At 40.5% G+C, this 16,164-nt stretch overlaps 1 protein-coding gene across 1 annotated transcript in view; it reads right to left on the minus strand.

Annotated features, from left to right (window-relative positions):
- Nucleotides 1-16,164, minus strand: part of METTL25 (methyltransferase like 25) — a 310,650-nt gene that overhangs the window by 78,547 nt on the left and 215,939 nt on the right. The window contains exons 10-11 of the mRNA XM_044277228.1: nucleotides 13,439-13,468; nucleotides 7,146-7,219 (exon numbers count right to left, since the gene is read on the minus strand). Of these exons, the coding sequence (XP_044133163.1) occupies nucleotides 7,146-7,219; nucleotides 13,439-13,468 (104 nt within the window). The remainder of the gene's footprint in view (nucleotides 1-7,145; nucleotides 7,220-13,438; nucleotides 13,469-16,164) is intronic.

The raw sequence follows: 16,164 nt of genomic DNA on the forward strand, positions 1-16,164 counted from the left end.
GCACTTTTAATAATACTAGTATCTTCTTATGCACAAGGGTCTTTGGGCCCCCTCAGGCTTCTGGGCCACCTACAGCTACTCCCCTGAGTGCGGGATTTCATAGGCGAGTTACGGTTATTGTTTATTACATTTTATCACATTGCCAGCAAAAAAATAAAAATTAAATTCTAGAAACTCTAATCAATACAAATGTCTTAGATTATCTTTTGCTCACATTTTTTTTTACAACGCGGCAACCATTTTACACCATGAAACATTTCCCTCTTTGTAGAACAATATTTAAAATTTAGGATCAGCCTCTTACATTTTAAGGATATTCTCACTCTGTGGAACTAGTGAATAGGACCTTGAAGGGAAAAAAAAATAATTTGTATAAATTAACTTCAACATTAATATTCTCAAATTTAAAATATGCATTACATAGTAAAGGAATGTATTATTCATCATTTAAAAATTAAAACTAAATCAATATAAACATGTTTTCTCTACAGAATTTCCAAATTATGACATGTCCTTCATGTTTTGATCAAGAGGTTATTAAAGTGTAACAGGAATTTCATTTTTGGTAGTGAAATGGCAAACATATGTGATGCTGAAGGGAAGCTATGCATGAAGCTGCATTTTTCAGCTAATTTTACCTTTTTGATGTCTGTATTCAGACCTTAGCAACCCTATTTCTCTGTGCCTCTATTTCAGCATCTTCCTAAGATGGCCTCTGCTGCTCTTCCTGTGGTGATCTTTGCCCTTCCTTGAGGCCATACTGTATTTCCCTCACTTTCCATAACCCTTGCTCTCCTCACATGAACTAGCAGGACCAATCAGAACACAGAAAACTTCCCACAGTAACCAGAGCAGTGTGTCAGGATACAGCTAACCAGAGACAAGTCCTACAATTACATTAAATCAGTAAGCATTTATTTCAACCTCTTAATAGCCAGCTGTCCCTCTTTCTCTTCCAGACTGACAGGGGTGGGGTGTGGGGATGCTTTAGCTGCTTATATCTCTGGTTTGGTACCAGCTAGAAATATGGGCTCTATATTTTTCTAAAAGCATTCCAAGCTTTCAGACAATACCAGAATTACATAAATCTGTTCAGTACAGGGGAAGATATCAATGATAGAAAACGGGATGCTGTGAATGAAGATGAAAGTAAAAGCAGATTATGAAAGCCTGGACTGTCAGCTTTAAAGACCAGTTGCAAATTTCTAGCTGCTACAATTGAGAAGATATCATCCATATAAAGCAGCCCTCCCCCCTCCACTTTCTGCCTCAGCCCAGCTCCAGGCTGTCAGGGGTGAGCTCCTCCTCTCAGAGCTCATCCGTCTCTTGTTATAATACGGAGAAGACGGACTGCACATGGCAACACTGTGAGATGAGAGCTGCTGAATAGGAAAGTAGCATTCATTTGTGGGAGTTATTAGCAGGTAAAACTGAAAATGATCAAATTTTAAATCACAAAAGCACTTATACCGCAGGGTGTACTATACCATTAGGGAATTAAAAAAATGAAACAGCAGTTACACTTCAATTCTTCTGAATCTTATGGTATGTTGGGCCATGGAAAAGGTATACAAGTGTCTCAAACTTGTTAGTGTCAATGTATATATGTTGAGTGCACTAATAGTACCTCTATACCCATGAGGCTAGGGATAAGCAATATATCAGAGAATATTGGTTCTCAAGATACATATAAAAGAAATGGCATAAAATGATAGTGATAAGATTGACTAATGCAAATGGATAAAACAAATGGTAATAGTGATAGAAGTTAAAATAATAGGTACCAACACAATAATAACAATAAACTAACGAAGATATAAAATATAGCAAAAAACAATATTGTTACAATAATTAACAATAACAATAGGACTGTCGAGAAGCCTACCACCAACAGTATATACCACAGAAAAGAATTGCTGCCCCTATGTATTGGACCTCGTTAATCAAAACTGTCTAAGGCCTCTTTCACACTTGCGTTGTCCGGATCCGGCGTGTACTCCACTTGCTGGAATTACACGCCGGATTCGGAAAAACCCAAGTGAACGGAAAGCATTTGAAGACGGATCCGTCTTCAAAATGTGTTCAGTGTTACTATGGCACCCAGGACGCTATTAAAGTCCTGGTCGCCATAGTAGTAGTGGGGAGCGGTATACTTACAGTCCGTGCGGCTCCCGGGGTGCTCCAGAATGACGTCAGAGCGCGCCATGCGCATGGATGACGTGCCATGCGATCACGTCATCCATGCGCGTGGGGCGCCCTGACGTCACTCTGAAGCGCCCCGGGAGCCGCACGGATGGTAAGTATACTGCTCCCCCGCTCCCCACTACACTTTACCATGGCAAACAGGACTTTAGCGTCCCGGCAGCCATGGTAACCATTCAGAAAAAGCTAAACCTTTCAATGGGCATTAATTCCGGATCCGGCCTTGCGGCAAGTGTTCAGGATTTTTGTCCGGAGCAAAAAGCGCAGCATGCTGCGGTATTTTCTCCGGCCAAAAAACGTTCCGGTCCGGAACTGAAGACATCCTGATGCATCCTGAACGGATTTCTCTCCATTCAGAATGCATTAGGATAAAACTGATCAGGATTCTTCCGGCATAGAGCCCCGACGACGGAACTCTATGCCGGAAGAAAAGAACGCAGGTGTGAAAGAGCCCTAAGGGTACTTTCACACTATCGGTTTTTGTTTTCCGGTATCGAGTTCAGTCACAGGAGCTCAATACTGGAAAAAAACTGATCAGTTTTATCCTAATGCATTCTGAATGGCGAGCAATCCGTTCAGGATGCATCAGTTCAGTCCCTCTTACGTTTTTTGGACGGAGAAAATACTGCAACATTCTGCCGTTTTCTCTCCGGCCAAAAATGCTGTTCACTTGCCGGAATAAGAGTATTAGTGCTAGCAAATGCGCAGACCTTTAAAAATGCAAAAAGATTTATACCGTATCCGTTTTTCCGGATGACACCGGAGAGACTGATCCGGTATTTCAAAGCATTTTTCATACGGATCCGCATCTGGATCCATCTGACAAATGCCATCAGTTTTCGTCTGGATTGCCGGTTACGGAACTGCCTGCTGGAATCCTCTGTCGCAAGTGTGAAAGTACCTTAACAGGAAAATTGTCTTAATTCCCACAGCAACCAATCAGAGCTCACCTTTTATTTTTTCAGAATACTTTAAGAAATAAAAGGTGAGCTCTCATTGTTTGCCAGTTTTGATAAATGAAGCCCATTTTGTCCTGTCTGGTATTGACAAGTGGCCATAGATGGTGTTGTAAGTAATAGCGGGACAACTAGGATAGTCAAGAACTCCATGTAACAGATAATTCAGCTGGGTATCTGTATGAATTAGATAGAGTGAATAATCCAGTAATGGACATGCCCAACTGAGCACACATTGTGGATATTAAATGGCTTCTGTCACCCCACTAAACTCTTTTTTTTGGGTACTTATAATCCTTATACTGCGATATATCTATACATAATGTTATTAATCATTTTCGTTCTGTAGATAAGGCAAAAAACATACTTTTATAATATGCTAATTACCTGTCTACCAGCAAGTAGGGCGTCTACTTGCTGGTAGCAGCCGCAAAAATCCGCCCCCCTCCTCCTGTTGAGTGACAGGGCCAGCCGCGATCTCCTCCTCCTCCTCCGAATAGGAGGAAGGATAGAAGTACATGTCATCACTTAAAGGGTTTTTCCAGTAAAAATGATTCCCGCAGCATGGCCCCTAAAGAAAAAGGTTCATACTTTCCTGCTCCACACTATCCCTACTGTCTCCATCTTCTGATCCCTGCACTTTTTACATCTGGTGGTGCATGGGCATGGTCTCATGCACCGTTCCAGCAAATGACTGGCTTCAGTGGTGATGTGCTGCTTGTGGCCACATCCCTGCTGAAGCCAGTCATTTGCTAGAGCGGGATATGTGACCATGTCGATAGCCAACCAGATGTAAATTATGCCAGGACTTGAAGATCGAGACAGCAGGGGCAGTGCGGAGGACCGGGGAGGCGGGGAGCAGACAAGTATACATTTTCTGCAATCACTCGTTTGTCGGCTGATTTGCATATGTTATCAGGATGAAAGATGTACGATAATCATCAGCACATACCCCTGTGTAATCACGGATATGCTATTGATAATGAGGGAACTTTGGGAGGAATGACTGTGGTAGTGATCATTACTCCCAATTCACTTTGCATTAGCCTGTGTAATAGGCAGATGCAAGAAGTGCAGATCAACATAATTATTTTTTTTGTGGCCCCTTGAAATAGAACCATGTGACAATGCAGCCCCCAGACCAAAAAACATTGTGCACCCCTAGTGTAAATGCTGGTAATGAGCCACTCATAAAAGCACACTTATAACAAGTATTAGATGAGCAACACCACAAGAATCGGGCAATATAAATGTAAGAACAAATAATGCATGAAACAGATACATGTCAAGATCGCATACACTCAAACATATTTTTAAAACCTCATTTATCATTCATTAAGACCGGCATTTTAGATGCCTGTCTTAATACCCCTTAATGCCCCTTTAGCTGGAGGTGGATGAGCCAGCCTCTACATAGCTTCGGCATATCCACCACCTGTCTAAATCTATGCCAGCTACCTTGCTTTAGACCATTTTATATGCCTAAAACAGGCGTAGAAAATGATGAGATGGGCCTCCCGGCCCGCCCCCTTCATCGCCCACACCACCTTTTTTAGACCATATTGCGCCGTAATCTGTGACAGATATACACCAAAAAGTGGCGTATACTGGTTAGTAAATGACCCCCATAATATTTTATTAAATGGACCAAAAGAATACCCTAAAGGGGCTTTCCGGGATTTTGATACTGATGACCTATCCTCTGGACACCCAGCCTTCTCTCAGCTTACCAAGCATATAGCCATACATTGTATAGCGGCTGTGCCCCATTGAAGAGAATTGCCTTCTCAAGCAGCTAATTGGCAGGGGTCCCAGGTTTCGGACCCCCAATGATCAGATACTGATGACCTATCCTAAGCATGGATCATCAGTATCAAAATCCCAGAAAACCCATTTAAAACTATTAAAAAACTCAGGGAGCCTGTGTACAATAAATACAGCTGCCACCACCACAAATTTATAGCATTCAATAATGCACAGATGGGTCATGGCAAAATATCCAATATATCAGGAGTGCGAAAATTCACAATTTACAAAAATTAGGTGATGCAGAGGAATGTAATGCATCACATGAAGATATAGCCAAGATGCAATAAAATATCCTTATGTGAAAAAATTGTGTGACTTTGGGGTTTCATAAGCGGTAAGCCATAATCATCCAAATTATACCAAATAAAGGCTTGAAATATCTCGCTTTGCATGTAATGAGTCTATCTCATATGTTAGTTTCACCTTTTAAGTTGCATTACTGAAATAAATGATCTTTTGCACAATATTCTAATTTTTTGAGTTTCACCTGTATAAAAAAAAGAACTGAGTCACAAACAAAGCATAGTAGTGCTACACAAAAAGCAGCTGGGAATACTAATCTGACAACACAAATGTGATAACTCAAAAAAGGGCCATGTGCTTTTTTTCTCACCATTTTTCTCATCAGTTTCTTTCTTTGCCTTTATGTCACTTTCTTTTTATTTTGTAACACACATAGCTTAGGTAGGCTACTGGCTCTCCTTAAAGAGACCGCCCTGTATGGAGACTTACTGGCAGTGTTCCATGGTATGCATCCAAGCCAGCCACAATCCTACTCCATACTGATGAGGGGCAAGCACAGCTATTTAGGAATGGACATCTGGCTTGCCTATTTTCCCTTGTGATATCCCAAGGCAAATTAAAAAGGTAGGATTATGACTCATAGGGAGCCACTAGGGAGATGGTTCTCTTTCCTTGGGAGACACCCGTTCGCGTACCACACATACAGACACATATACATTATGGTTTACACAAACATTAGGGCATTTTCTGTTTCATTTCTTTTGCGTAGTTTTGGTCTTTTTAATAAAGATTATGGCCCTGATTCATCAAGACTGGTGTCTGCTGCGCAGATCTTGATAACGCCTTGGCTGCCAGAGGAGGCATGTCATTTATGAGGAGGCACAGGCATTGTCTGACAGTCTGTGTGCCAGACTGAAATCTACGGCTTGAAGCTGCCATAGATTTCGGTCATTATTTACGCCATTTTCTGGTGTAAATAATGATGAACAAGTCAGGGCAGTAAACATGACAAGGGCAGTGTAAAATACCAGTTGAGACTAAAAAAAGCTGCAAAACTGGGGTTTTGCAACTTTTTTATGCTAAAAAGATACGTAGCGGGAATGAGGAATTTTCCCCTTTATTTTAAAAATATTTTTGAGTGTGCATATACACATTTTGCATAGTCCAAGCAATCTCATTTAATGTGCCAACTTTCTACAGTACGTGCTACAGTATCAAATAGCAATCAATAAGCAGGAAAAAATCCGTAGGTTCAGCATCAGTATCAAACGCCTTCAAAAAGTCTAGACAGAGCATTAATCTTGGTGCAGTTGGAACTTACCTCCTTATGGAATTCAATCAGATCAGTTTGGAAAGACTGATCCTTCATTAAAAGAAATATTGGTATACAGTAGTTAAAGGGGTTCTCCCACAAAAAATATTATCCAGTTTTCAAACCAGCACCTGCATCTGAATGCTTTTGTAACTGCGTGTAATCAAAAATGTATTATAGCTACCAAGTTATTCAATAAAAATCTATCTGCATAGTGAAACCTGCTCTTAGTTCTTTTTCTTAACTCTTTGACCTGCTCACTGAGATGGCCGCACATGCTCAGTTTCATCCTTCAACTGCCTCCTGGGTTGTGATAAAAAGAGCATGGACACGCCCCCTTAGCTCCAGCAGAAAAGACACTCCCCTTGAAATCTAGCAGAGCAATGAATGGGGAGGTATCTGGATCCATGTGAGGTACAAGGCTGGTTATATGTAGTCTGATTTTTATTTTTTACATTAATCATGGGATAACTCCTTCAATTTCTGCAGTACTCAGGGGGGTAAGCCATCGGCACCTGGTGATTTGTCTATTTGTTTTGCATTTCTTGCATTTGAGAATCCACCCCGTATTAAAATAGATTTATAATTTTTCTTCCTAATAGGAATTTGTGAAATATTCATACCTTTGTGTGATGTCATAGACTTCTTTGCAGATGACCTGAAATACTGCTCGATAAAATAAGGACTCAGTAGGAAGCTTGTAAAAACAAAGCAAAATAATTTATCATTAAACTACTGTACATTTGAAATCATTAGAGATGAGCGAATTTCATATTTTGAAATTCGTTTGCGCTTCATTTGGTGGTAAAAGCAGAATTGCGTTATGGATTCTGTTACCACGGACCATAACACAATTCTATGACGGAATGCATAACGGAATGCTTTTAGAAGCATTCAGTTATTCATTCCGTCAACATAGAAGTCTATGGCCTGCATAACGGATCCGTCCCATTTCTGTTATGCAGGGAATTCTGCTTTTACCACTAAACGAAGCGCAAACAAATTTAATAACATGAAATTCGCTCGTCCCTAGAAATCATACTTGCATAAAGTGTGTAAAAAGAAAAATATATAAAATTAAATGTCTAGTTGTATAGTCCTCTCTATTCCAATCTGGTCTAAAGGTAAACACATCACCCCATATTTCAATAAAGAATAGGGAAGAAGCCAGACATTTCTGATCTCACTGAAATTCAACATAACCAATCCTTTTTTACCCAGACAGAGATGGTCAGCTGTTCACCCTGAAATAGGCAGGTTTGGCCTGATATTACTCTATTGTATACGACCACCTTAAAAAAATCCCCAAAATGCCCATAGTATTAACGTATAAAAATATTCATCTTTTATGGTGAATGGAGTAATGGAAAAAAAATCTAAATGGCAGATTTGGCTTTTTTTGTCCTGCAAAAAAATGAATAAACAGTGATCAAAAAAATCATACACACCCCAAAATGGTATCAGTAGGTATAAGTACAGAGCGCCCCAATATAAATGAGCTCTCACACAGACTCATAGATATAAATATAAAAAAGTTATGGGGATCAGAACATGGCAATGCAAATTAAATTAAACTTTTTCAGAATATAGTATTAAAACAAGAAAAAGTATACAAATGTAGCATCACCCTATTCACACTGACCCAGATAATGAGGACAACAGGTCAGTTTTACCGCATAGGGAACAGAATAGAAGCGATTTTTTTCCAGCTTTCCACTACCTCGCATGAAACATTAAATGGCACCATTAGAAGGTAAAACGTGTCCCGCAAAATACAAGCCACGGCTACGTGAACGGAAAAATAAAAAAAATATGGCTCTGGGAAGGCCGCGAGTAAAAAACAAAAATCCAAAAACGGAAAATAGTCCGGTCCTGAAATGCAACAGTGAATTTCCTGATGACAGATTCCCTTCGACACGTGTTGGATACTCCAAGCTGACTATCAATAATAGCAGTCCATCCACCTTATTTAAAGAAGGGCTATATTGAAGTTCTGAATGTTTTTTCCCCTCACTTCCTATGTAGAAGTAGTTAAAGCTTCAATGGTCATTAACTTCTCACACAACTTTGTATAAATCAGTAGTACAAGTGACCACAAGAAACTTTGTAATATGTTTTATCAGTGAGAAATGTCTAGTTCTGTTATCTGCTGTTTACCAGACTATTTGCTATTGCTCATAGGCACGCATGCACAGTAGCTCCTGTCCCTGTGGCCGTAAGGCCTAGAAACAAGCAGTCTATAATGGGATGGAAAAATTAATCAAGCCAGCAAAGGAAGCAATATGGACAATCACTATACATTAGTAAGTGCCTTGCATTAACTTTCTCTACATGATAAATGCAATTTGTTGAAGTGAGACAACCCCTTTAACTATCAACATTTTCAGAACAATCTGAGAGCCCATTTAATAGCCATGACACCCATGAGATCTTTAAATGAATGGTGGGCTTGATATCAATAAAATCAGATTACATTAAGTTTAAACAGAATCTTGTCCAAGAAATGACAGATAGAGAAAAATAATGAAATAACTGGTAAACAAAATGAATTCCCAAAAGTTAAAATGTAACCTAAATGTGCTTGGCTTATAATAGAGAACATTAAAAAAACCTTATGTATATGTTCTTCACAGTGTGGGGAAGAAAAAAGCAGTTTGTCTTTCCGACAACATACGTAATACCAAAAATACACTGCAAATATTCTGTATATACCGCATACAGACAGCAGTTATTACAAGTCCACAAGAGTTACGGTAGGTTATTATTTCAGATCCAATTAGAAATATATCTAAATAGTAAGGTGAAAGGCAAAAGAATGAATTATGGGGTTCTACCAACCTACCTGATGAGGTTTTACAAGCCTGCATTAAAATAATAAGATTTTCATGTATGGATAGCTACCATTGAGAGAGAAAATTAAATATGAATTGTGAAGATTTTAGTAGGAGAAAATGAACAATTGTGCTCAGCTCACCACATCGCCTAAAACGTCTGACCTAAATATGTACGGAATTGACAAACTCAATAGGCCCACTGTATTAATATACCTTTAAAGAACTTGGTACAATAAAATTGGTGTCCATGCCATTTCATTTACTGCATTAATTCTACCCATCTAACCACAAGATGAGCCATAAGCAAATAGTCTAATATTTGAGTCAATGGGGCTAGTCACATGGCGTTTGGGGGCATTTTCACAGCCAGGTGGACCCCCATTGAAATCAATGGGACTGCTTTTAACAGCTGTTAGGCAGACGTCTAATGGCCGTTAAAAATGGGTACACTAGTGCAAGATGACCTTTTAGGGTATTAAAAAAAATAATAATATTCACCACATCCACTTGCACGCACAGCGGCAGTCGCTCCTCTCTTGATGTTGAAAGACCTGCCGAAGCACCCACGCTCAAGCTCCTATCAGCGTGCAAGTGGATGAGGTGAGTAATTTTTATGCTTAAAAAACCCAATATAACAAAACAACAACAAATACAGGTGCACTCTGCGGTCTCACTAAACCCTCAAACTGATTTTAAAATTGAGAGATTAGTCAACATGTCCTACGGTGTAGAACATGTCTAAGCCCGGGCACCACGTCACAGGTAGGAGAGCGTTAGGTCCCGGGCTACTTGAGAAACCTTGACGTGGTGCCCGGGCTTAGACATGTTCTACACCGTAGGACATGTTGACTAATCTCTCAATTTTAAAATCAGTTTGAGGGTTTAGTGAGACCGCAGAGTGCACCTGTATTTGTTGTTGTTTTGTTATATTGTTATATTGATTATTACATCCGCACTTGTTACCTTGTGTGAGATGTCTATTGTGGTACTTGTGGTTCGCCGCGGGCATCCTCCACCGTATGCATTTTGCTGGGGATCTCCATTAGCAACGGGCCACAAGTGCAGGATTTGCTCCCCTATATATATATGCACGACTGCATGTGGGTTTGAGCACCTCCTGCTAATGCCACCTTGTCTTTTTTGGTTTGTAAATATAGATTCCTGGAGGTGTATAAACTCCAATTCAAATGTGCCTGTTTTCCATCTACAGGCCACATTTAGGTGCACCTGTGAGGCCTGGGCCATATCAGTCAGTCTTGAGTGGGACTCACAGACTCCTCCCTCCTCCCATTGCAAGCATGGTTACATGCTGGAGGTAACTGGTGAGCCGTTTGTGAGTCGGCCTCATGCTCCTGTAATTTGCCCACTGGCTCCTGGTATCGCCCATACGGCACAGGTAGGAGAGCGTTAGGTCCCGGGCTACTTGAGAAACCTTGACGTGGTGCCCGGGCTTAGACATGTTCTACACCGTAGGACATGTTGACTAATCTCTCAATTTTAAAATCAGTTTGAGGGTTTAGTGAGACCGCAGAGTGCACCTGTATTTGTTGTTGTTTTGTTATCTTGTTATATTGATTATTACATCCGCACTTGTTACCTTGTGTGAGATGTCTATTGTGGTACTTGTGGTTCGCCGCGGGCATCCTCCACCGTATGCATTTTGCTGGGGATCGCCATTAGCAACGGGCCACAAGTGCAGGATTTGCTTCCCTATATATATATGCACGACTGCATGTGGGTTTGAGCATCTCCTGCTAATGCCACCTTGTCTTTTTTGGTTTGTATATTAAAAAACCCAAACATCTGTTTGCCACTAAGGGAGACATTTTTACGACTGGGACAACTATGGAGGACATATTACGGCTGGGGGCCACTATGGGGGACATTATTACTGCTGGGGGCCACTATGGGGGACATTATTACTGCTGGGGGACATTATGTATACTGCAGGGGTTGGGATTTTACACACAATTATTTTCCATCTGATAACTAACTTAATACTGCAAAAAGAGAAGGCAAACCAAAAGGAAATGTTTGCACCTTTGTTGTTCTTCTCTTTTCACATAAATAAAAAACGGGCTAAGGGTACTTTCACACTAGCGTTGTTAGAATCTGGCCATTACCGCAAATGCCTGACCCGGAAATCCATATGCAAACGAATATTTTTTTTTTTTTTCCGGATACGGATCCGTCAGACTTATTCATTGAAATACCAGATCAGTCTTTCCGGTATCATCTAGAATAATGGATCCGCAATTTAATTTTTTCAAAGCTAGAAAGAACTGCGCATGCGCAGACAGGAAAACCGGAGCCGGCAATTTCCGGAACACTTGGTACCGGATTCGACATTAATACATTTTAATGGAAATCCGGCAAGTGCGGTAGTGTTCCGGAACAGAGGGCATCCTGATGCATACTGAACGGATTGCTTTCCATTCAGAATGCCTTAGGACAAAACAGAAGCAATTTTTTCAGGTATTGAGACCCTTTATCGGATTTCAATACCGGAGAAGAATAATGCTAGTGTGAAAGTACCCTAAGAAAAGGGGAGGTTTTCTCATCATACAGCAAGTGTTTGTTTTTCAGATCAGAGTTAGAATTCCTCTACCATCTAATACTAGCAGCATCATGACAGCCATAAGCGAGCAGAATAAAGTTCAGCAAGTGAAGATTCCTTTACAATTTTCAGCTCTCTACTTTGGCTGCAGCCTAAAAGTTTTCTTAAGTTTTTTGTTTTGATTCTGGCTTTAGTTCCCCTTTAGGAAAGGGATCATCTTAGACTCTCTTTACAAGATGAAGCAATTTGGGTGACAGAGTAGAGCTGTGTTATGGAAAACATCTCCCAGCCTATTGCTGGGATGTGCTTTCACATTCTGATACGCAGTCACTTTCTGTGCTGGGATTAAGCCTTTAAATGAATCTGTCACCAGGAAATACAATGATAAATAAGCTAAGTCTTGTAGGGTTAGCTCCGCTGAATATTAGGATACCTTTCACTTAGCCATCTGGGGAAAATGTACTGTTAATCCATATGCAAGTGAGCAGCTAAGTGCACAGAGGGTGGGCTTCAGACACTAAGTGCACCTTTACTCCTGCTGCATTCTCTGACATCTCCTTCGACTCCTTCATGACGGACAGGGCCAGATTCCTGCATAGTCAATCTCACCTGGCACTGTCAAGAAGGAGAGGCAGGGGCTGACCGAGGAAGAAGGAGGAGCAAGGATGCACAGTGTCTTGGACCCAACCTTGCTGCACTTAATGGCTTACTTGCATATGGATTAACAGTACGTTTTCCCCAGAGAGAAGCAACAGATCACTAAGTGAAACGTCAGATAAGCTAGCTCTACAAGGCATGGTGACTAAGGGGTCATGCCATGAAGCATATTTGACATTTTTCAAACCTGGATCTGAATACTTGTGTAATCGCATGTAATTAAAAATTTTGTATAGCCACGGAGCTATTCAATCAAATTTATCTGTATAGCGCCACCTGCTGTTAGTTCTTTTCATTATTTCTTGTCCACCTCACTGAGGTGGCCGCACACGCTCAGTTTAAATATTGAACGGTCACCAAGCAAATCTTCTGTTAGACGCTATATCAGTTACAGAGAAAGAGCAGCAGACGAAAGAACACGTCCCTGGGCCCCCAGTCTGAATCTAGCAGAGAAATGAATGTGGAGATCTCTGGGTCCATGTGAGGTACAGGGCTAGTTCTAGCTTTGTTAGAAAGAGGTTGGCATGTACTATATGATGTCTGATTTTCATTTTTTTTTTACATCATTCATGGGAGAACCCCTTTAACTAAGGATCAGTGTGTGGGTAATGCAGTTTTTGGAAAATACACTAATCAAGAAATATTTTTAGGGAACAAAATTAAATGGCAACAGCGGCACCAACCAATGCATGACGAAGCATGGAAGCAAAGATAAGTGGTCAAGCAGCGGCAGCACAAGACATATCTAAAGCGAGCTGGAGTTAACTTTAGAGGCAGTTAGGAGACAGTAAGTTCACATTTAGGTTAGGCACCAACGGAAAGCAGACAAAAGACAGATGCAAGCAATTCAGTAAACAATACTACTTACCCCTTGGCCGACCGCAACACGCTCCAAAGCCTAAAGTTTGAAGAAAATGATAAGGTGGTTGTGTTTATCATATAGTCAGGCCATGTTATAAACCTACTGGCAGAAGGAGCAGATTAATTATGTGAAGTTAAGTAAACTCACACACTGCAATGTGTTCGCTGCTTAATCAGATCTTTTACAGCCACTCTGGTTTATTTTAGACAGACGAAGATAGGAAAAACACTTTCATACAAATCACAAGTTTTAGGTTCGAAAGAAAAATTCCATTAAACTTGGCCGTGTGCCTGGCATACTGCAGCAGCCATAGTCAATGTGCACATTTATGTGAAACCAGAACCTCAAGTGACATAATCAGGTAATGCGATATATTTACTCAGAAAATGCTTCTCCTAAGCCGCTATTCTATGCAAACAGCAATTAAATAAAGCTACAGCTTTGATATTTAACACCGATTTAAAGCTTCAGTCCTTACATGAGAAAGCTACCAGGTATAGGAAAAGCTTTAGAGCTGAAAATACAGAATAAGAACTAAACGGCGCAAAAGTAGTCAACTTCATTTATACTCATTGAAAAGAAGCTCCATATCTGGGTCACATTGGAATATTATGGCAGGAAATTGCATAGATAACAATTCCCTAATGTACTCGGTGACTCACTCAAAGGTGTGTTGGGATATTTTGCTGACAGGACAGTAAGGCACTATAAAGAGCACCTGTCACCTCTCCTGACATGTCTGCTGTAGTAACTTCTTTATTTCTTATGACTCTAAGGCCTCTTTCACATGAGCGTGACGGATTGGCTCCGGATGCGTTCAGTGAAACTCGCACCATTTTGCAAGCAAGTTCAGTCAGTTTTGTCTGCGATTGCATTCAGTGGTTCAGTTTTTTTCCGTGAGGATGCAACGCGATTTGATGCGTTTTTCACGCGCGTGATAAAAAAAACTGAAGGTTTACAAATAACATCTCTTAGCAACCATCTGTGAGAACCGCATTGTATGCGCACTTGCTTGCGGATGGAATGCAGTATTCACTTCTATGGGGCCAGGGCTGCGTGAAAAACGCAGAATATAGAACATGCTGCGATTTTCACGCAACACACAAGTAATGCGTGAGAAACAACCCATTGAAATGAATGGGTCCAGATTCAATGCGGGTGCAATGCGTTCACGTCACGCACTGCACTGCACCCGCGCCGAAAATTCGCTCATGTGACAGGGGCCTAAGGGCTCACATCTCGTTTTTGCTATACATCAAGCGTATACATTTAAAAATACATGAAAAAAGTATACAAATGTATGCATTTTTGTCATATTCTTTCCTTTTTTTAACGTATATTTTTGACGGATCTGCACACGTTTCAATATGTCTGTCCGAATATATATATATATATATATATATATATTTTATTTTTTTTTTTAAAGGTATTGTTTTTTGTGAATGAAACCTTTCTTTTTTTCAAATAAAGATCTGAAATAAAAAAGATACAGTTAACGGATGGAAACATAGGGGGTCATTTATCAAACTGGTGTAAAGTAGCCCATAGCAACCAATCAGATTCCACCTTTCCTTTTCCAAAGGAACTGTGAAAAATGAAAGGTGGAATCTGATTGGTTGCTATGGGCAACTAAGCCAGTTCTACTTTACACCAGTTTGATAAATGACCCCCACAAATGTTATGTTTCCTTCAAAAACGGATACTGTTCTATTATATATATATATATCTTTTTTTTTTTACAGGACAGAAAAGGGTGGTATGCTACATTATTCTGCCCTACATAAAATATGTACAGAAGCATAAACAGTGACAAACAAAGTCAAAAGCATGCATTTTTTAATTACTTTTGCCCAATTATAGTTTATGGGTATGCCAAGCAACACATTGCAATAGGTTTTCACAGGTGTATACACTTGACTTACAGCAAAAACGAGATGTGAACAGTCCCTAAGGGTACATTCACACTAGCGTTAGAAGAATCCGGCAGGCAGTTCCGTTGCACATGCAAACGGAGATAATTTGTTTCTGGATCCATCTGACAAATGCATTGAAATACCGGATCCGTCTCTCCGGTGTCATCCGGAAAAACAGATCCGGTATTTATTTATTTCTGCATTTTTAAAGGTCTGCGCATGCGATCCGGAAAGCCGGATTCGTCAATGCGGCAATTTCTTGAACACTTGGTACCGGACCCAGCATTACTATATTTTAATGGAAATTAAAGCCGGTTCCGGCATTCTGGCAAGTGTTCCGGAATTTTGACCGGAGAAAATACCAGCATGCTGCGGTATTTTCTCTGGCCAAATACTGTAAAAAGGACGGAACGGAAGAGATCCTGATGCATACTGAACAGATTGCATTCCATTCAGAATGCATTAGGACAAAACTGAAGCATTTTTTCCCTGTATTGAGCCCCTGTGACGGAACTCAATACCGGAAAACTTTAACACAAGTGTGAAAGTACCCTAAGATGTGTCACTCTTCTACTATTCTTACTGGAAGCTTATGAATGAATAGCCAGTAGTCTGCTATGAAGGTTCAACATAGTGTTACCAGCTGGGGGGGTTGGGGTGCTCCTGCACAGTCTGACGCTGGCAGCGTTGACTGAATAGTGTCAGACTGTGCACGGACACACCCCCAGCTGGTAACAACCAGCTGGATTTTTACTGCCCACTGCTGGCAATTAATTCATAAACTTCAAGCAGGAAGAACAGAGGAACAGCACAGAATAG

The sequence above is a fragment of the Bufo gargarizans genome, chromosome 2, assembly GCF_014858855.1.
Source record: "Bufo gargarizans isolate SCDJY-AF-19 chromosome 2, ASM1485885v1, whole genome shotgun sequence".
NCBI lineage: Eukaryota > Metazoa > Chordata > Amphibia > Anura > Bufonidae > Bufo > Bufo gargarizans.